The sequence below is a fragment of the Cherax quadricarinatus genome, chromosome 17 (assembly GCF_038502225.1).
Source record: "Cherax quadricarinatus isolate ZL_2023a chromosome 17, ASM3850222v1, whole genome shotgun sequence".
In the NCBI taxonomy this organism is placed as follows: Eukaryota; Metazoa; Arthropoda; class Malacostraca; order Decapoda; family Parastacidae; genus Cherax; species Cherax quadricarinatus.
Genome location: NC_091308.1, coordinates 42,192,999 through 42,214,631, shown reverse-complemented (window position 1 = coordinate 42,214,631; position 21,633 = coordinate 42,192,999). Strand labels below are relative to the sequence as shown.

The window sequence follows — 21,633 nt, the reverse complement described above, 5'->3', positions numbered from 1 at the left end:
TGAACATTACTGCTGGTGAACATTAGTGCTGGTGAATATTACTGCTGGTGAACATTACTGCTGGTGAACATTAGTGCTGGTGAATATTACTGCTGGTGAGCATTACTGCTGGTGAACATTAGCGCTGGTGAACATTACTGCTCCTGAACATTACTGCTGCTGTACATTACTGCCTGTGAACATTACTGCTGCTGTACATTACTGCTAGTGAACATTAATGCTGGTGAACATTACTGCTGCTGAACATTACTGCTGTACATTGCTGCTGGTGAACATTAATGCTGGTGAACATTACTGTTGGTGAACATTAATGCCGGTGAACATTACTGCTGCTGAACATTACTGCTACTGTACATAACTGCTGGTGAACATTAATTCTGTTGAACATTACTGCTGGTGAACATTACTGCTGCTGAACATTAGTGCTTAACATTACTGCTGGTTAACATTACTGGTGGTGAACATTACTGCTGCTGAACATTACTGCTGCTGAACATTACAGCTGCTGAACAATACTGGTGCTGAACATTACTGCTGCTGAACATTACTGCTGCTGAATATTAATGCTGCTGAACATTACTGCTGATGAACATTACTGGTGGTGAACATTACTGCTGATGAACATTACTGCTGCTGAACATTACTGCTGCTGAACATTACTGCTGCTGAACATTACTTTTGCTGAACATTACTGCTGCTGAACAATACTGGTGCTGAACATTACTGCTGCTGAACATTACTGCTGCTTAACATTACTGCTGCTGAACATTACTGCTGCTGAACATTACTGCTGCTGAACATTACTGCTGCTGAACATTACTGCTGCTGAACATTGCTGCTGCTGAACATTACTGCTGCTTAACATTACTGCTGGTGAACATAACTGCTGCTGAACATTACTGCTGCTTAACATTACTGCTGCTGAACATTACTGCTGCTGAACATTACTGCTGCTGAACATTACTGCTGCTGAACATTACTGCTGCTGAACATTACTGCTGCTGAACATTACTGCTGCTGAACATTACTGCTGGTGAACATTACTGCTGATGAACATTACTGCTGGTGAACATTACTGCTGCTGAACATTACTGCTGGTGAACATTACTGCTGCTGTACATTACTGCTGGTGAACATTACTGCTGGTGAACATTACTGGTGGTGAACATTAGTGCTGGTGAATATTACTGCTGGTGAACATTACTGCTGGTGAACATTACTGCTGGTGAACATTAGTGCTGGTGAATATTACTGCTGGTGAACATTACTGCTGGTGAACATTAGTGCTGGTGAATATTACTGCTGGTGAGCATTACTGCTGGTGAACATTAGCGCTGGTGAACATTACTGCTCCTGAACATTACTGCTGCTGTACATTACTGCTGGTGAACATTACTGCTGCTGTACATTACTGCTAGTGAACATTAATGCTGGTGAACATTACTGCTGCTGAACATTACTGCTGTACATTGCTGCTGGTGAACATTAATGCTGGTGAACATTACTGTTGGTGAACATTAATGCCGGTGAACATTACTGCTGCTGAACATTACTGCTACTGTACATAACTGCTGGTGAACATTAATTCTGTTGAACATTACTGCTGGTGAACATTACTGCTGCTGAACATTAGTGCTTAACATTACTGCTGGTTAACATTACTGGTGGTGAACATTACTGCTGCTGAACATTACTGCTGCTGAACATTACAGCTGCTGAACAATACTGGTGCTGAACATTACTGCTGCTGAACATTACTGCTGCTGAATATTAATGCTGCTGAACATTACTGCTGATGAACATTACTTGTGGTGAACATTACTGCTGATGAACATTACTGCTGCTGAACATTACTGCTGCTGAACATTACTGCTGCTGAACATTACTTTTGCTGAACATTACTGCTGCTGAACAATACTGGTGCTGAACATTACTGCTGCTGAACATTACTGCTGCTTAACATTACTGCTGCTGAACATTACTGCTGCTGAACATTACTGCTGCTGAACATTGCTGCTGCTGAACATTACTGCTGCTTAACATTACTGCTGGTGAACATTACTGCTGCTGAACATTACTGCTGCTTAACATTACTGCTGCTGAACATTACTGCTGCTGAACATTACTGCTGCTGAACATTACTGCTGCTGAACATTACTGCTGCTGAACATTACTGCTGCTGAACATTACTGCTGCTGAACATTACTGCTGCTTAACATTACTGCTGCTGAACATTACTGCTGCTGAACATTGCTGCTGCTGAACATTACTACTGGTGAACTTTAATGCTGGTGAACATTACTGCTGCTGTACACTACTGCTGGTGAACATTACTGCTGCTGAACATTACTGCTGGTGAACATTATTGCTGTTGAACATTACTGCTGCTGATCATTACTGCTGCTGAACATTACTGCTGCTGAACATTTCTGCTGCTGAACATTACTGGTGCTGAACATTTCTGCTGCTGAACATTACTGGTGCTGAACATTACTGCTGCTGAACATTACTGGTGCTGAACATTACTGCTGCTGATCATTACTGCTGCTGAACATAACTGCTGCTATACATCACTGCTTGTGAACATTAATACTGGTGAACATTACTGCTGGTGAACATTTCTGCTGCTGTACATTATGCTGGTGAACATTACTGCTGGTGAACATTACTGCTGCTGTACATTATGCTGGTGAACATTACTGCTGGTGAACATTACTGCTGCTGTACATTATGCTGGTGAACATTACTGCTGCTGAACATTACTGCTGCTTAACATTACTGCTGCTGAACATTACTGCTGCTGAACATTACTGCTGCTGAACATTACTGCTGCTGAACATTACTGCTGCTGAACATTACTGCTGCTGAACATTACTGCTGCTGAACATTACTGCTGCTTAACATTACTGCTGCTGAACATTACTGCTGCTGAACATTGCTGCTGCTGAACATTACTACCGGTGAACTTTAATGCTGGTGAACATTACTGCTGCTGTACACTACTGCTGGTGAACATTACTGCTGCTGAACATTACTGCTGGTGAACATTATTGCTGTTGAACATTACTGCTGCTGATCATTACTGCTGCTGAACATTACTGCTGCTGAGCATTACTGCTGCTGAACATTACTGCTGCTGAACATTTCTGCTGCTGAACATTACTGGTGCTGAACATTACTGCTGCTGATCATTACTGCTGCTGAACATAACTGCTGCTATACATCACTGCTTGTGAACATTAATACTGGTGAACATTACTGCTGGTGAACATTACTGCTGCTGTACATTATGCTGGTGAACATTACTGCTGGTGAACATTACTGCTGCTGTACATTACTGCTTGTGAACATTTATGCTGGTGAACATTACTGCCTTCTTTGAAACGGTAATACTGTGATGAGAAACACTACCTAGATATGAGGTGACCATCACCTCACTATCTTAGACATAAAGTGACCACCACCTCACCGTCTTAGACCTGGGGCGACTGCCATCTCACCATCTTAGACATGAGGTGACCACCTCACTCATGACTGAGAGACCGTGCGTGAGTGAGCTCACTTAGTCGTGCTAATGAGGAGAATACCAGTGGGCGAAGATGAGGTGAGCCTACAAGGGGATCTGGACAGGCTGCAAATGTGGTCCTGCAAATGTCTCCTGGAATTTAACCCCAGCAAGTGCAAAGTCATGAAATTTGGGAAGTATAAAGAAGATTGATGGACTGAGCACATCGACTCCAGGCTGAGGGACTGATTACCTCAAACTACTCCTCTCTTTACACCTTCTGCTTTGTATTGGACTGATGAAGCCACTTTGTGGCGAAACGTTTCCCGAATAAAGATTCCGATATGTTGCATAAGCGTCTCAATATTCAACTTGTCGGTTTTTCAAACCATTCATCACAACTGTCAGACACTGCAGCATCATGGGATCTTGTTACAAAGAATTCTTCAACGCTTGTCCAACCTTTGGACGAAGACCTATTTCGACTAGTGGATGGTACCACTGTGGCCCCGCCTCCTCTTTGTACATTCTACAAGATTGATGGCTGAGGGACTGATTACCTCAAACTCCTCCTCTCCTCCACCTTCTGCTTTGTATTGGACTGATGAAGCCACTGTGTGGCGAAACGTTTCCTGAATAAAGATTCGCATATGTTGCATAAGTGTCTCAATCTTCATCGCATACCGAGTTCAGCCTATGATGCCAAAGGCTTCAGAACTCAGTTTAGGAAAAGGATCTTGAGGTGAAAATCACATCGAGCACATCTCTGAGGAGCTCATCAACCAAATAACGGCTGCAGCATATGGGCGCCTGGCAAATCTGAGAGTAGCATTTCGACACTGTACACTGTGTAGGTCAGGCCCATATTGGAGTACGTAGTATCAGAATAGAACCCACACCTGGTAAAACACGTCAAGAAATTAAAGAAAGTCAAAAGTTTGCAACAAGACTACTCCTGGAGCTAAGGAGTATGCCCTACGAGAACTTAAGGGACATCAACTTGATGACACTGGAGGAAAGGAGGGATAGGAGGGACATGATAACGACATATAAAATATTGAGAGGATTTGGCAAGGTGGATAGTGACAAAATTTTCTGAGATGAGACACAGCAACAAGGAATAGTAGCTGGAATATGAAAACTCAGATGAGTCACAGGGATGTTAGGAAGAATTTTTTCAGTAAAAGAGTTGTCATGAAATGGAATAATATGGATAGTGATGTTGTGGAGGCAGGATCTATACACAATTTTTAGAAGAGGTTCGATAAAGCTCATGAAGAAAGGAGAGAGTGGACTTAGTAGCGACGAACGAAGAGCCGAGATCAGGAACTATGAATCGACCCCTGCAATCACAACCAGGCAAGTACAAGTAGGTGACTACACACACCCTCCCATGCACACACTCCCACGCACACATATGCAAGCCAATACACACATACACATACCCATACCCACACCCAACCCCCCCCCCCCCACACACTCCCACACACTTTGCTACGTTTGGTTACAAGCGTAGCAAAAAATGGAACCCCAGACAGGAGGACCAAGAGCTAGGGGCACCGAGGAAGATTGGCTTGGAAAAAAAGAAAGGATAGCAGAACTTAGGATATAGAGCCAAAGAAAAAAAGGATCATGGCAGAGCAGCAGTGTCACCAACAACCAGTGAAGGAAAAGGGGATAAATCCTATTCAGAGATCCTACCAGGCCACCAGGAGGCCTACGAAATGTCAATGAATGAAAGTCGAATGCTGTTGGGCACAGGGACAGCAGTAAGTGAGGGGACTAAAAGTAGGGACGGAGACAGGTCCCCAGCAAAGGGGTTATCAATCCAATGAAAAACCCAGGAAATGCAAAGGTGATGCTTAAAATCGAACCCAGAGATACAGAGGGAAATGAAAGAGGAGAGGGAGAGGTAAATTTATATTCATGGGCTTCAGGAGGTCGAAGGGATGACATACGAAAAAAGACGACACTGGGAAAAAAAGAGACTGAAAATATCATCAAACAGGAGAGGAGAACGTGACCAAACTGACAATTTTTCAGAGAAAAGGGAATACTCAAGGTGGGAAAAAATCGGCCGTATATTGATTTTCAAGAGTAAAAGAGTATGAAACAGGATCCTGCAGCAGAAACGACAGTTAAAGCAATCTCTTTCATACCAGCAAGAAAGAGAGACAAGACTAGAGTCAGGCAGGAGCACCCAGAGTCGAAAGGACCAGCAAACACAACCACCTGCAGAACCACTCACAGAACAACATCATCCTCTACCCCTGTGCCATATCCAGACAAATTAACCTTAAACAAACCACATTCTGCACACAAAGCCTCCACCCGCCCAGCTAAACCCCACCTACACAGCAACCTCCCATTGTACTCTGACATGTCTGTAACTCCCCCAGTCCCTGCAAACACCCCAGAATACAGTACTGGAAAAGAAGAAGGTGGTATGGTACACCTACACAGACAGAATAATAAATAATTGTGAGAAGTAGCACGAAAGAATCAGGGAGACATCCCCAGACATCACAGCACTCACAAAAACCAAGCTCACTGGAATGATAACAGATGTGATCTTTCTGTCCGGATATGAGATTCTGAGGAAAGATAGAGCAGAGTTGTAGGAGCAGTTGCACAGCTCATCAAAAAACAGTAGAGCTTTGAGGAATTGGAGTTAATGGAGAGAAGGGAAACAAGGGACTACATAGTAGGAACACGTCAGACTGGGGCTCCCAAGGTGGTGATTGCAGTGATGCATAACCACCACAGAATAGCAAGAGGCCAAGACAAGAGTACAGTGAGAGCACCAGAGCAATAGTGGGTACACTAGCTAAGGAGGTCAGAAGGGCCCATTTGGGTAGGGCAAAGTTACTAGTTCTGAGTGATTTCAATCACAAGAAGTTTGGGGAAACTTAGAGCCACATACGGGACCAGGAACGTTGAGGGATAAGATGATGGAGGCGGTACTGGGAAACCTCATGCATAAATATATCATAGACACTACCGGAGAGAAAGGCGAGGAAGAACCAGCAAGTCTGGACGTCGTATTCACCCAGAGTAGTTGAGACAAAGGGGACATCACATATGAAATGCCCCTGGGAGCTAGTAATCACGTGGTTAAAAATGAAGAGTGAAGCAGCGTGAGAAGGACAGTAAAAGCCAAACTACAAAAGAGGGGACAACACAGGCATGAAGAATTTTCGGTATGAGGTTCAGTGGTAAAGAATATGTAACCACAAAGTGCATGGAAGAAGTGGAGAGACTCGTACCCAAGGGCGACAAAAACAATGTGAAGACCAGAACGAGCCCTTGGTTCATGCAAAATTATAGAGAGGCTAAAACTATGTGCACTAGATGATGGAAAAAATATACCAGACAAAGGACTCAGGTGAACAAGGAGATTAGCCGAAAAGCCAGGAATGAATATGCATGGATAAGAAGGGAGGCACAGCAATAATACGAGAATGACATAACATCGAAAGCAATCTGACCCTAAGTTGCTGCACAGTCACATCAGAAGGAAAACAACTGTCAAGAACCAAGGAATCAGGCTGAAAAAGGAAGGAGAGATGATCACAAGACACGACGAAGAAATATGTGAAGAGCTCAACACGAGATTTAATGAAGTATTTTCAGAAGAGACAGAAACTACTCCAGGAAATCGGGATGGTAGGATACAGCAACAAGTGCTGGACACACTACACACAACCGAGGAGTTGAAGAGGCAGCTAAGCATATTAGATACCTCGAAGGCTGTGGGACCAGACATCTCTCCATGAGTGCTGCGAGGGAGCAAAGGCACTTTATATGTCATAAACAACAATCTTCAACACATCTTTCGAAACAGGGCAACTATCTGAGATGTGGATGACAGCAAAGGTGGACCCAATTTTTAAGAAAGTAGACAGACAGGCAGCATTAAACTACAAACCAGTGTCATTGACCTGTATAGTATGCAAAGTGATAGATAAGCGTTACAGGAGAAGAACAGTGGAGCACCTAGAATGGAATGAGCTTGCAAACGATAACCAGCACGGTTTCAGGGAAGGAAAATCCTATGTTACAGACTACTGGAGTTTTACGACAAGGTAACAGAGGTAAGACTTGAGGAACAGGGGTGAGTAGACAGCATTTTCTTGGACTATAAGACGGCTTTCGACACAGCTTCGCACAAGAGATTAGTGCAAAAGCTATAGGAATATGCTGTATATGGCATAGTTAGAACAACTGTAAATACTGAGTCAGTAGTCTATTACGAAGCTCTGAAGGTCTCTGAGCTAGCCTGACGAAGAAATATATAGACCAAAGGGATCAGGGAAGTACTCAGATACAACGTGATACAGCAAGGGGGTGAGACTCATAATTTATACCTGACTATAGTCATAGGTGCTAGTATCAGTTAGGTGTGTCCTGCTATATTAAGGGTTTAGATCACATTTTATATTTTGGATGATTAAAATTTCCAATAATTATGGCCACCTACAAAAAATAGAAATTTACCAGTATTAATTACAATTAATGGCGGTAAATTTCTGGTTTTTGTTGGTGGCCAGTTTAAGATTTTACTCTTTATTAAACTGTAAGTTGTTTTATCTGTGAATGTTTCAGTAACCCCTTCAGCCATGTATATAAAGTCCGTTTGTGAAAATTATACTAATTATACTATGTTGTAACCATATATATGTATATATGTATGTATGTATGTATATATATATATATATATATATATATATATATATATATATATATATATATATATATATATATATATATATATATATATATATATTTGCTGGAGAGTCCCCTCAAGGGAGGAGCTCTTGAACTAGGGAATTGGATCTGTGCTCCAGTTCCTTGAATTGAGCCTGAATACCTTCCATCCCCCCCACACATACGCTGTATAATCCTACAGGTTTAGCGCTCCCCCATGATCATACTTATTATAATTTGCTGGAAAGTCAAGCTCGGATAAGGGACTACTGCTCAATTTCCAGACCAAGCTTCCCTACGAGCCAGTACTTACCAGGACCAATACCTTGTTTAACTATCCCATATTACTCCCCATTGTTTTTTTTCTGCTGTAACCCAAGTTCAGTGTCTTTCCCTTCTACTGTGGCTTTAGTTACTTTCACCTCTTCTACTACCAAAAGAAAATGTGGTGGCATCATATATTTCTAACTGAGAGGATGTAACCCTACTTTTCTCTTAAATTTTACTCTTTCCCTTTTATTCGTTTCCTGTTTTTTTATATTTTTGTCCTCTCCGAGTTTTCCCCTGTGGGAATAGAGACAGTATGGGATCGTCCGGTGTTCTGTCGATCCTAGGGTGAGACTGGAGTAGTACCTTCATTTCAAGAGAGTGGATCTAGTATTGACCAGCAATGAGACGAGACCAGGAGCTATGAATCGACCCTTGCAACCACAACTTGGTGAGTAGAAATAGGTGAGTACACACACACACACACACACAGACGGAACTACAAAGGGATCTGGACAGGCTGCAGGCCTGGTCCAGAAACTGGCTCCTGGAGATCAAAAAACACCAAGCGCAAAGTCTTGAAGACTGGGGAAGGGTAAAGAAGACCGCAGACGAAGTGCAGTCTAGGGAGGCCAGGAATTACAAACCTCACTCAAGGAAAATAATCTTGGGGTGAGTATAACACCGGGCACATCTGAGGCGCACATCAGCCAAATAACTGCTGCAGCATATGGTCGCCTAGCAAACCTATGAATAGCATTCCGACATCTCAATAAGGAATCGTTCAGGACCCTGTACACCGTGTATGTCTGGCCTATATTGGTGTATGCAGCACCAGTTTGGAACCCACAACTAGCCAAGCATGTAAAGAAATTAGAGAAAGTCCAAAGTTTTGCAACAAGACTAGTCCCGGAGCTAAGGGGCTTGTCCTACGAGGAGAGGTTAAGGGAAATCGACCTGACGACACTGGAGGACAGGAGAGATAGGAGGCATATGATAACGACATATAAAATACTGAGAGGAATTGACAAGATGGACAGAGACAAGATATTCCAGACATGGGACACAGCAACAAAGGGTCACAATTGGAAGTTGAAGAATTAGATGACTCACAGAGATGTTAGGAATTACTTCTTCAGCCACAGAGTTGTCAGGAAGTAGTATAGTCTGGGAAGTGATGTAGTGGAGACAGGATCCATGCATAGCTTTAAGAAGAAGTATGATAAAGCTCATGGAGCAGGAAGAGTGACCTAGTAGCGACCAGTGAGAAGGCGGTGCCAGGAACTGTGAATCGACCCCTGCAACAATAAGTAAGTTAGTACACACACACATACACACACACACACACACACACACACACACACACACACACACACACACACACACACACACACACACACACACACACACACACATACACACTAATATAGTGGATAATTTATACTATCCAGGCCTAGAGGTAAAATGTCACCGCGCGAGTGGTGGGGCTGGGAAAGTCAACAAAAGTATGCCACCTGTGTATGCATCGATGGTTCTAGGTCAGTGGTTCTCAACCTTTTCCCATCAAAGACTCCTTTTATTTAAGTTAATTTTTCCAGAGACTTCAGGTTTTTGAATGGTCTGAAGATTTTGTTATCTAACAGCTAACTTGCTGATCCTAGTTTCATCTCTTAGATGAAAGACATTCGTAACTGAGTATGCCAATAAATTTTGAAAGTTTATTTTTACCAGCTTCATGGTAATACAATTTACAGTGCAGCCTCCTAAAATTTTGAACTTAGCTCACTGACCCCCAGTACTACCTTTGTGGACCCCCAGGGGTTCGCGGTCCACGGGTTGAGAACCTCTGGTCTAGCCTCATCAAAGATCATGAAGGTTGTCTTACGTGACTGCATCTTAGTGTGTGGGAAGTGATGTGGTTGTCTTAAAGCTTGTCTGGACTGTGCTGTAATGAGCAAAACCTTCCACGGTCAAAGTTGCCTAAATTTTAAAGCAGAAATAGATCCCAAAAAATGATGCTTATTTGTACATTGTACAACCTTCACGGGCGTACGTGGAAATTTTTTATTTATAAATTATTTCTGTTATTTATAATAATATGACTGGACTCACGAAATTGTAATGACATGATTGCTAACAAATCATGCCACGGGCGGGGTTAGAACCCGCGATCAGAGAGTCACGCGTCGGTCTGGAGTTTTGTGACTTTGATCGCGGGTTCTAACCCCGCCTGTGGTATTTTTTTTTAATATAACTGGACTACAGAGTTCTCTTACCCAGACAGGTACTGAGCCACAGCAATAACAGCAGATATAAATCTTCTAGAAAAATTGGACTAGGTCATGAAACCGGACGTGGACGAATTTGCGAAATACAGACCTGTCAAATCCCTGAGACAGCTCCACGTTTGTACCAAAGAGGTACATAATCATTAGACTCCTCGCAGATCTAACCATCAAAGTTAGCAACAAAACATACAAAGAAATCAGAGGCAAACCGTAACCGGTACACCGAACAGAGCGCACTGTCTCCCAGGCACCAAGGCAGTGTACCAGCTGTCACCGAAAGGACATATGCTGACAAATGCCGGCGAGACATTAGGCGTGATTACTGCCTATAGAGAGGACATAAAAATGATGAATTAGACACCTGTGCAACACCTGAGTATATCTGTAGACATTTCGCAGAAGGTTGAAGATGAGGTAATCAATCCCTAAGCCTAAGAGTATACCTGGAGTATACCTGGAGAGGGTTTGGGGGGTCAACGCCCACGTGACCCGGTCTGAGACCAGGCCTCGTGGTGGATCAGGACCTGATCAACCAGGCATACGAACCACAGCCCGGCTAGTCAGGTACTGACTTTAGGTGCCTGTCCAGCGCCTTCTTGAAGACAGGCTGGGGTCTATTCTTAATCCCCTTTATGTATGCCCCTGACACTTACTGTGTTGTCTCTCAGCGTACTCTTGGCGCCCCTGCTTTTCATTGGGGGAATGCTGCATCTCCTGCCGGGTCTTTTGTTTTCATAATGAGTGATTTTCGTGTGCAAGTTTGATATCAATCCCTCTAGGATGTTCCAAGTGTATATTATCATATATCTTTCTCGTCTGCGTTCCAGGTAATACAAATCAAGGAATTTCAACCGTTCCCAGTAATTTAGGAGCTTTATCGTACTTATGTGTGCCGTGATAGTTCTTTGTACACTCTCCACGTCAGCAATTTCAGTAGGTGTTCAGTACCGTCGTCTCAATGAATAATCTGAAGCACGGGCAGCAAGACGTGGGCTCATGTACTGGAGTCAGATGAATAAATATATCCATAGGTTGCACAGGTGTCTAATTCATCATCATGTCAGTATAATATACCATTGATGTTCATAAATATGATACCTGTCGCCTCATCATTTTTAAATTTTTTTGAAAAAAAAAAATAGGATGTCTTCTCTGGTGAACTTGCTACATATATAAGGTGTTTATGGTCTTCACTATGTTTGCGTTAATGGTTAAGTCAATACGTGGCAAAATTAATTTTTCTGTAACTAAAAAAATTTGGCGTCCTGAGTTAATTCTAACCAGATTTGAATTAGCATACTAGAGTTGCTAAATTACACAAACATTTACCGCAGAAGTTTTTATTTTTGACCCACGTTACAGTTATCCGTGACGACTCAGTATTGAGTTATCTCTCATTTTTTGCACAGATCAATTTTACAGGCTGAGCTGTTATCATACCTCAGCTCATTTCAAAGCCCAGCCCTGTCTAAGGTTTTTCTACCTCCCCTCAAGATGCGACCCACAACAGTCGACTAACGCCCAGGTACCTAGTTACTGCTAGGTGAACAGTAGCATCAGGAGTAAGGAGGAATGTTCAATGTTTTCACTCGTGTCCAGAATTAAGCCACGGACACAGTATGTGAGCCGAGTGCCCTAAGAACTGATCTGCGGAACACCCACTAAAGACAGTTGTATGTAAACGTTAATATAGATTAGCTCATTCGATCATAAGCTTGTCTTTACAACCCTGAAGATGCCAGTATGCAACCTGGCTGTGGAAGAAGGGAAACTAACCTGCTCTTCACTTCAGCGCTTGCCACCACCCAACAGAACGTATTTCCCCAAGGCGATATTAACAATCTTTCATGGTTATTACGTAACCAGCCCTTCAGATCGACCTCAATTTGCCTATCTTTGCAATAAGGCAGCTGGTGTGAAATACAAAGAATTGGGGAGATACAAGCGGTTTCTCATTATCTATACCCGGAATCTTTATAGACAAGTCTGTCGGCGAGTGAAGTCCAAAATTCTACTATCACTAGGCTGAAGAAACACACATAGGCAAAACTAGCATCAGGAAAAAATAATTCCAAATTTGATGGTGCCTGGTCACAGAACGACCAGGATGTACTCCTGCTAAAATATTTTCCATTTTAAATCGAAGGGATAAGACTGTCCTCGTCAGAATGTCAAGAAAAAGATGTTTTAATTGCGGATTAGTTTGCTATTAACATGGAAGTCCCAAGCCCAGCTAGTTAGCTTCTATTGTTAGCTGCTAGAACTGTTTCAGCGTTGCTTGAGAAGACAGACAGGAGATAATCTCCATAAACTGATATACACTTACAAGGCCACTGGGTCGAACTCATATTTATCAACATTGTCGAGCACAAAGTAAAATTGTAGAAAAAGGCAAATGTAGTCTCATCGACATCAGGAAGATTCTAGAGATGATGAGGAAATACAGAAAAGTTTAAGTCTTCAATCATCGGCAAAATACTTAAGACAATAATTACAACATTTTTATATGGTTTGATAAGAGGTCTCCCTGAAGCTGACCAATCTATCTACTATGTGGCACCAGTCACTAGAAGAACCGAAGAACTGTATAATAGCACTGGACATCGCTGGTACCTTCGCCTGAGTATGGCACTTGGAACTCATGGTGAAATTTCAAGCACAGGATTTCTGGCTCCATGTTCAACCTCCTGAGTGAGTATCTCTAGTTTTCACTGCCATAGAATCTGCAAGCCATTCATTTAGTGTCAAAAATCATTGCAATTTAGTATATTCTACTTTGACATACTTAACCTAAATCCAGAATCCCATTCCTCTGCAGATTGCTGCACTCCAATATTAACTTCAGCAAGAGAGGAAATAACAGCTGCCCTCAGTCAAACCAGTCACTAGCGTGCACCTGTATTAATCAGGGAAGAACAATGGCAGGAGCTACAAATGCTTCTGAGAAAACACAAATGGTGATAGTCTCTGGAGAAAATATTATGCTATTAATGGAATGGTGGTTAAGACTGAATGGAAGTCTTGGACCCAAGCGACGTGTTGATATCCAGGTGACATATGACTCGCAATGACCAAGAAGTTATGAGATAAACAAGGTTGCCCAGAAGCATACAACACAAAGGTGTATCTTGCACAACCAGCACAACGTATTATCAGAATTATGATTATCATATTAATCATTATTGGATTGGATAAACAATTTTAAATAATTATTTACCTCAACCAACCCTTTTAATCACCGTGGAAAATATAATTACCCACCAATTAGTATAGATTTAGGTGAAGAGGAATATACTGCATTACAGCCCACTTCTTTCTAAAGACAGAGTTGAAGACGAGTAAATTGCTCTAGGCTGCATGTTGAAGAAAACACAGAACTTATGGAGAATAAATTACTCTCTCGCCCACCTCTTTTTGTAGATGAGGAACTGAGGTTGAATAAACTGCTCTATAGTCCACCTGTTGCAGAAGACGTAGAGCTGGGGAAGGATGAACTGCTCGAATTCCTGCACCACCTGGATCTGTTTACTGGTCTGCACGGCGTTGGGCCTCTTGAGTCGGACATAGCGGATAGCATCGCTGGCTCGCACCCGTAGTGAGTACACGAGGTAACACGCGATCAACACACCAGTCCGTCCCACACCTGTGGGAACCAGGAGGGTTGAGTGACGGTTACTAATGGTGGTGGTAAGCAGTGGAGGCACTGGTTGAGAGTAGTAGTGGAGTTGCATGGTGAATATGGACGTGGTGGCTATTAGAAGTGGTGGAGGTGGCTAGAGGTGCTGGTGGCGAGTAGTAATGGTTGCAGTTGTGGCAAGCACAGGTCTGAAGTGGTGATGATGGTGCAGAGAGGTAGTAGTAGTAGTAGTAGTGGGGGGAAAGATGGTAGCGAGGTGGATGTGAGGAGGAGAGGTGGTGGTGGGTGAGATAGTGACGAGGAGAGGTGGATGAGGTTGAGAGAGATAGTGATGAGGAGACACGGTTGTGGGTGAGAGTTAGTGATGAGGAGACATGATTGTGTGTGAGATAGTGATGAGAAGAGATGGTTGTGGGTGAAATACTGATGAGGAGAGAAGGTTGTGGGTGAGATAGTGATGAGGAAAGAAGGTTGTTTGTGAGAGAGATAGTGATGAGGAGAGGTGGTTGTGGGTGAGATAGTGATGAGGAGAGATGCTTGTAGGTGAGGGAGATAGTGATGAGTAGAGGTGGTTGTGGGTGAGATAGCGATGAGGAGAGAAGGTTGTGGGTGAGAGAGATAGTGATGAGTAAAGGTAGTTGTTGGTGAGATAGCGATGAGGAGAGATGCTTGTGGGTGAGAGATAGTGATGAGTAGAGGTGGTTGTTAGTTAGATAGCGATGAGGAGAGATTCTTGTGGGTGAGAGAGATAGTGATGAGGAGAGGTGATTGTGGGTGAAATAGTGATGAGGAGAGAAGGTTGTGGGTGAGAGATAGTGATGAGTAGAGGTGGTTGTTAGTGAGATAGCGATGAGGAGAGATGGTTGTGGGTGAGAGAGATAGTGATGAGGAGAGGTAGTTGTGGGTCAGAGAGATAGTGATGAGGAGAGGTGGTTGTGGTATGTACTGCTCAGGTTAGGTGAGGTTAGGTTACGTTAGGTTAGGTTACGTTGGGTTAAGTTAGGCTACGTTGGGTTAGATTAGGTTAGGTTACGTTACGTTAGGTTACTTTAGGTTATGTTAGGTTAGTTTAGGTTTCGTTACGTTACGTTACGTTAGGTTACCATAGGTTAGGTTAGGTTAGCTCAGGTTAGGTTATGTTAGGTTAGCATGACTCACGAAATCGTAATGATACGATTGCAAACAAACCATACCACGGGAGGGAATAGAACCCGCGATCAGAGAGTCTCAAAATTGTTTGCAATCGTGTCATTACGATTTCGTGAGTCATGTTAACGGCTTTGAGGGGACTTGAGCTAGAGTTCGTCACGGCCACGCTAGCTGGAGATTCGTCTGTAAAAATTTGCATTTGTGGTCACAGTGGTGCCTCTGCTAACCTTCCTATGGTGTAGAAATATACCTAGTTGGACGAATCTTATTGTGGCTAGCTGGTCCAGTGGCTAACGCGGCGGTCTGGAGTTTTGAGACTCTCTGACCGCGGATTCTATCCCCGCCCGTGGTATGGTATGTTAGGTTAGGTTAGGTTAGGTTTAGGTTTAGGTTAGGTTAGGTTAGGTTAGGTTAGGTTAGGTTAGGCTAGGCTAGGTTAGGTTAGGTTAGGTTAGGTTAGGTTAGGTTAGGTTAGGCTAGGTTAGGTTAGGTTTAGGTTAGGTTAGATTAGGTTAGGTTAGGTTAGGTTAGGTTTAGGTTAGGTTAGGTTAGGTTTAGGTTAGGTTAGGTTAGGTTAGGTTTAGGTTAGGTTAGGTTAGGTTAGGTTAGGCTACGTTACGTTACGTTAATTAAGATACGTTAGGTTACGTTAGGTTAGGTTGGGTTAGGTTAGGTTTAGGTTAGGTTAGGTTAGGCTACGTTACGTTACGTTACGTTAATTAAGATACGTTAGGTTAGGTTAGGTTAGGTTAGGTTAGGTTAGGTTAAGTTTAGGTTAGGTTAGGTTAGGTTAGGTTAGGTTAGGTTAGGTTAGGTTAGGTTGGGTTGGGTTGGGTTGGGGTAGGTTTAGGTTTAGGTTAGGTTAGGTTAGGTTAGGTTTAGGTTAGGTTAGGTTAGGCTACGTTACATTTCGTTACGTTACGTTAATTAAGATACGGTAGGTTAGGTTAGGCTACGTTACGTTACATAACGTTAGGTTAGGTTAGGCTACGTTACGTTACATTACGTTAGATTAGGTTAGGTTAGGCTACGTTACGTTACATAACGTTACGTTAGGTTAGGCTACGTTACGTTACATAACGTTAGGTTTGTTTAGGCTACGTTACGTTACATTACGGTAGGTTAGGTAAGGTTAGGTTAGCCTACGTTGTTACATAACGTTAGGTTAGGTTAGGCTACGTTACGTTACTTAACGTTAGGTTAGGTTAGGTTAGGCTACGTTAGGTTAGGTTAGGTTAGCCAACGTTACGTTACATTACGTTAGGTTAGGTTAGGCTACGTTACTTTTCATTACGTTAGGTTAGGTGAGGTTAGGCAACGTTACGTTACATTACGTTAGGTTAGGTTAGGCTACGTTACGTTACATTACGTTAGGTTAGGTTAGGCTACGTTACGTTACATTACGTTAGGTTAGGTTAGGTTAGGTTAGGCTACGTTACGTTACATTACGTTAGGTTAGGTTAGGTTAGGTTAGGTTAGGCTAAGCTGCATTACATTAGGTTAGGTTAGGTTAGGCTGCTTTACGTTACATTACGTTAGGTTAGGTTAAGTTAGGCTACGTTACGTTACATTACGTTAGGTTAGGTTAGGTTAGGCTACGTTACGTTACATAACGTTAGGTTAGGTTAGGCTACGTTACGTTGCATAACGTTAGGTTAAGTTAGCTTAGGCTATCTTACGTTACATTACGTTAGGTTAGGTTAGGTTACGTTACATAACGTTAGGTTAGGTTAGGCTACGTTACGTTACTTATATAACGTTAGGTTAGGTTAGGTTAGGCTACGTTAGGTTACATAACGTTAGGTTAGGTTAGGTTAGCTTAGGCTACGTTACGTTACATTACGTTAGGTTAGGTTAGGCTACGTTACGTTACATTACGTTAGGTTAGGCTACGTTACGTTACGTAGCGTTAGGTTAGGTTAGCTTAGGCTACGTTATGTTACATTACGTTAGGTTAGGTTAGGTTAGGCTACGTTACGTTACATTACGTTAGGTTAGGTTAGGTTATGCTACGTTACGTTACATTACATTAGGTTAGGCTGCGTTACATTACATTACGTTAGGTTAGGATAGGTTACGTTACGTTACATTACGTTAGGTTAGGTTAGGCTACGTTACGTTACATTACGTTAGGTCAGGTTAGGTTAGGCTACGTTACGTTACATTACGTTAGGTTAGGTTACGTTACGTTACATTATATTAGGTTAGGTTAGGCTCCGTTACGTTACATTACGTTAGGTTAGGTTAGGCTACGTTACGTTACATTACGTTAGGTTAGGCTACGTTACGTTACATTACGTTAGGTTAGGTTAGGTTACGCTACGTTACGTTACATTACGTTAGGTTAGGTGAGGTTAGGCTACGTTACGTTACACTACGTTTGGTTAGGTTAGGCTACGTTACGTTACATTACGTTAGGTTAGATTAGATTAGGCTACGTTACGTTACATTACGTTAGGTTAGGTTAAGTTAGGCTACGTTACGTTACATTAGGTTAGTTTAGGTTAGGCTACGTTACGTTACATTACGTTAGGTTAGGTTAGGTTAGGCTACGTTACGTTACATTACGTGAGGTTAGGTCAGGTTAGGCTACGTTATGCTACATAACGTTAGGTTAAGTTAGGCTTCGTTACGTTACATTACGTTAGGTTAGGTTAGGTTAGGCTACGTTACGTTACATTACATGAGGTTAGGTTAGGTTAGGCTACGTTACGTTACATAACGTTAGGTTAGGTTAGGCTACGTTACGTTACATAACGTTAGGTTAGGTTAGGCTACGTTACGTTACATAACGTTAGGTTAGGTTAGGCTACGTTACGTTACATTACGTTAGGTTAGGTGGTGGAAGCAATAACAGGAGAACATATATTATGATATTAGTCGTGAAAATATTCACTACAGAATAATTTACTATATCAGGATTTGCTAATATTTCCAGGAACTCTAGAAGGATCGTTTAATAAGTATTTGAGAATTAAATCGCTTTATTGACAAAAGATTTTTCACTAAATTACTTGAGTGATAAATGTATATTTTGTGGTACCGTCAGTGAAGCTTTGTGAATGTTGCACTGCATGTCACTGAGGCTTTGTGAATGTTGCACTGCATGTCACTGAGGCTTTGTGAATGTTGCACTGCATGTCACTGAGGCTTTGTGAATGTTGCACTGCATGTGACTGAGGCTTTGTGAATGTTGCACTGCATGTGACTGAGGCTTTGTGAATGTTGCACTGCATGTCAGTGAGGCTTTGTGAATGTTGCACTGCATGTGACTGAGGCTTTGTGAATGTTGCACTGCATGTCACTGAGGCTTTGTGAATGTTGCACTGCATGTGACTGAGGCTTTGTGAATGTTGCACTGCATGTCAGTGAGGCTTTGTGAATGTTGCACTGCATGTGACTGAGGTTTTGTGAATGTTGCACTGCATGTGACTGAGGCTTTGTGAATGTTGCACTGCATGTCACTGAGGCTTTGTGAATGTTGCGCTGCATGTCACTGAGGCTTTGTGAATGTTGCACTGCATGTCACTGAGGCTTTGTGAATGTTGCACTGCATGTCACTGAGGCTTTGTGAATGTTGCACTGCATGTGACTGAGGCTTTGTGAATGTTGCACTGCATGTCACTGAGGCTTTGTGAATGTTGCACTGCATGTGGCTGAGGCTTTGTGAATGTTGCACTGCATGACACTGAGGCTTTGTGAATGTTGCACTGCATGTCACTGAGGCTTTGTGAATGTTGCACTGCATGTGACTGAGGCTTTGTGAATGTTGCACTGCATGTGGCTGAGGCTTTGTGAATGTTGCACTGCATGTCAGTGAGGCTTTGTGAATGTTGCACTGCATGTCACTGAGGCTTTGTGAATGTTGCACTGCATGTGACTGAGGCTTTGTGAATGTTGCACTGCATGTCAGTGAGGCTTTGTGAATGTTGCACTGCATGTCAGTGAGGCTTTGTGAATGTTGCACTGCATGTCACTGAGGCTTTGTGAATGTTGCACTGCATGTCACTGAGGCTTTGTGAATGTTGCACTGCATGTCAGTGAGGCTTTGTGAATGTTGCACTGCATGTCCGTGAGGCTTTGTGAATGTTGCACTGCATGTCAGTGAGGCTTTGTGAATGATGCACTGCATGTCAGTGAGGCTTTATGAATGTTGCACTGCATGTCAGTGAGACTTTGTGAATGTTGCACTGCATGTCAGAGAGGCTTTGTGAATGTTGCACTGCATGTGACTGAGGCTTTGTGAATGTTGCACTGCATGTCACTGAGGCTTTGTGAACGTTGCAGTGCATGTCACTGAGGCTTTGTGAATGTTGCACTGCATGTCAGTGAGGCTTTGTGAATGTTGCACTGCATGTCAGTGAAGCTTTGTGAATGTTGCACTGCATGTCAGTGAGGCTTTGTGAATGTTGCACTGCATGTCACTGAGGCTTTGTGAATGTTGCACTGCATGTCACTGAGGCTTTGTGAATGTTGCACTGCATGTCAGTGAGGCTTTGTGAATGTTGCACTGCATGTCACTGAGGCTTTGTGAATGTTGCACTGCATGTCACTGAGGCTTTGTGAATGTTGCACTGCATGTCAGTGAGGCTTTGTGAATGTTGCACTGCATGTCCGTGAGGCTTTGTGAATGTTGCACTGCATGTCAGTGAGGCTTTGTGAATGATGCACTGCATGTCAGTGAGGCTTTATGAATGTTGCACTGCATGTCAGTGAGGCTTTGTGAATGTTGCACTGCATGTCAGCGAGGCTTTGTGAATGTTGCACTGCATGTCAGCGAGGCTTTGTGAATGTTGCACTGCATGTGACTGAGGCTTTGTGAATGTTGCACTGCATGTCACTGAGGAAACCATACCCCCGGCCGGGATTGAACCCGCGGTCTTAGAGTCTCAAAACTCCAGCCCGTCGCGTTAGCCACTAGACCAGCTAGCCACAATACGATTCATCTTATTGTGGCTAGCTGGTCTAGTGGCTAACGCGACGGGCTGGAGTTTTGAGACTCTATGACCGCGGGTTCAATCCCGGCCGGGGGTATGGTTTATTTGCAATCGTGTCATTACGATTTCTTGAGTCATGTCACTGAGGCTTTGTGAATGTTGCAGTGCATGTCACTGAGGCTTTGTGAATGTTGCACTGCATGTCAGTGAAGCTTTGTGAATGTTGCACTGCATGTCACTGAGGCTTTGTGAATGTTGCACTGCATGTCACTGAGGCTTTGTGAATGTTGCACTGCATGTCAGTGAGGCTTTGTGAATGTTGAACTGCATATCACTGAGGCTTTGTGAATGTTGCACTGCATGTCACTGAGGCTTTGTGAATGTTGCACTGCATGTCACTGAGGCTTTGTGAATGTTGCACTGCATGTCACTGAGGCTTTGTGAATGTTGCACTGCATGTGACTGAGGCTTTGTGAATGTTGCACTGCATGTGACTGAGGCTTTGTGAATGTTGCACTGCATGTCAGTGAGGCTTTGTGAATGTTGCACTGCATGTGACTGAGGCTTTGTGAATGTTGCACTGCATGTCAGTGAAGCTTTGTGAATGTTGCACTGCATGTCAGTGAGGCTTTGTGAATGTTGCACTGCATGTCACTGAGGCTTTGTGAATGTTGCACTGCATGTCACTGAGGCTTTGTGAATGTTGCACTGCATGTGACTGAGGCTTTGTGAATGTTGCACTGCATGTCAGTGAGGCTTTGTGAATGTTGCACTGCATGTGACTGAGGCTTTGTGAATGTTGCACTGCATGTGACTGAGGCTTTGTGAATGTTGCACTGCATGTCACTGAGGCTTTGTGAATGTTGCACTGCATGTCACTGAGGCTTTGTGAATGTTGCACTGCATGTCACTGAGGCTTTGTGAATGTTGCACTGCATGTCACTGAGGCTTTGTGAATGTTGCACTGCATGTGACTGAGGCTTTGTGAATGTTGCACTGCATGTGACTGAGGCTTTGTGAATGTTGCACTGCATGTGGCTGAGGCTTTGTGAATGTTGCACTGCATGTCACTGAGGCTTTGTGAATGTTGCACTGCATGTCACTGAGGCTTTGTGAATGTTGCACTGCATGTGACTGAGGCTT

At 43.1% G+C, this 21,633-nt stretch overlaps 1 protein-coding gene across 1 annotated transcript in view; it reads right to left on the bottom strand.

The window, feature by feature from the left end:
* LOC128686290 (protein tyrosine phosphatase domain-containing protein 1-like) overlaps positions 1 to 21,633 on the bottom strand; it is a 494,075-nt gene that overhangs the window by 110,144 nt on the left and 362,298 nt on the right. The window contains exon 7 of the mRNA XM_070085962.1: positions 14,227 to 14,410. Within this exon, the coding sequence (XP_069942063.1) occupies positions 14,227 to 14,410 (184 nt within the window). The remainder of the gene's footprint in view (positions 1 to 14,226; positions 14,411 to 21,633) is intronic.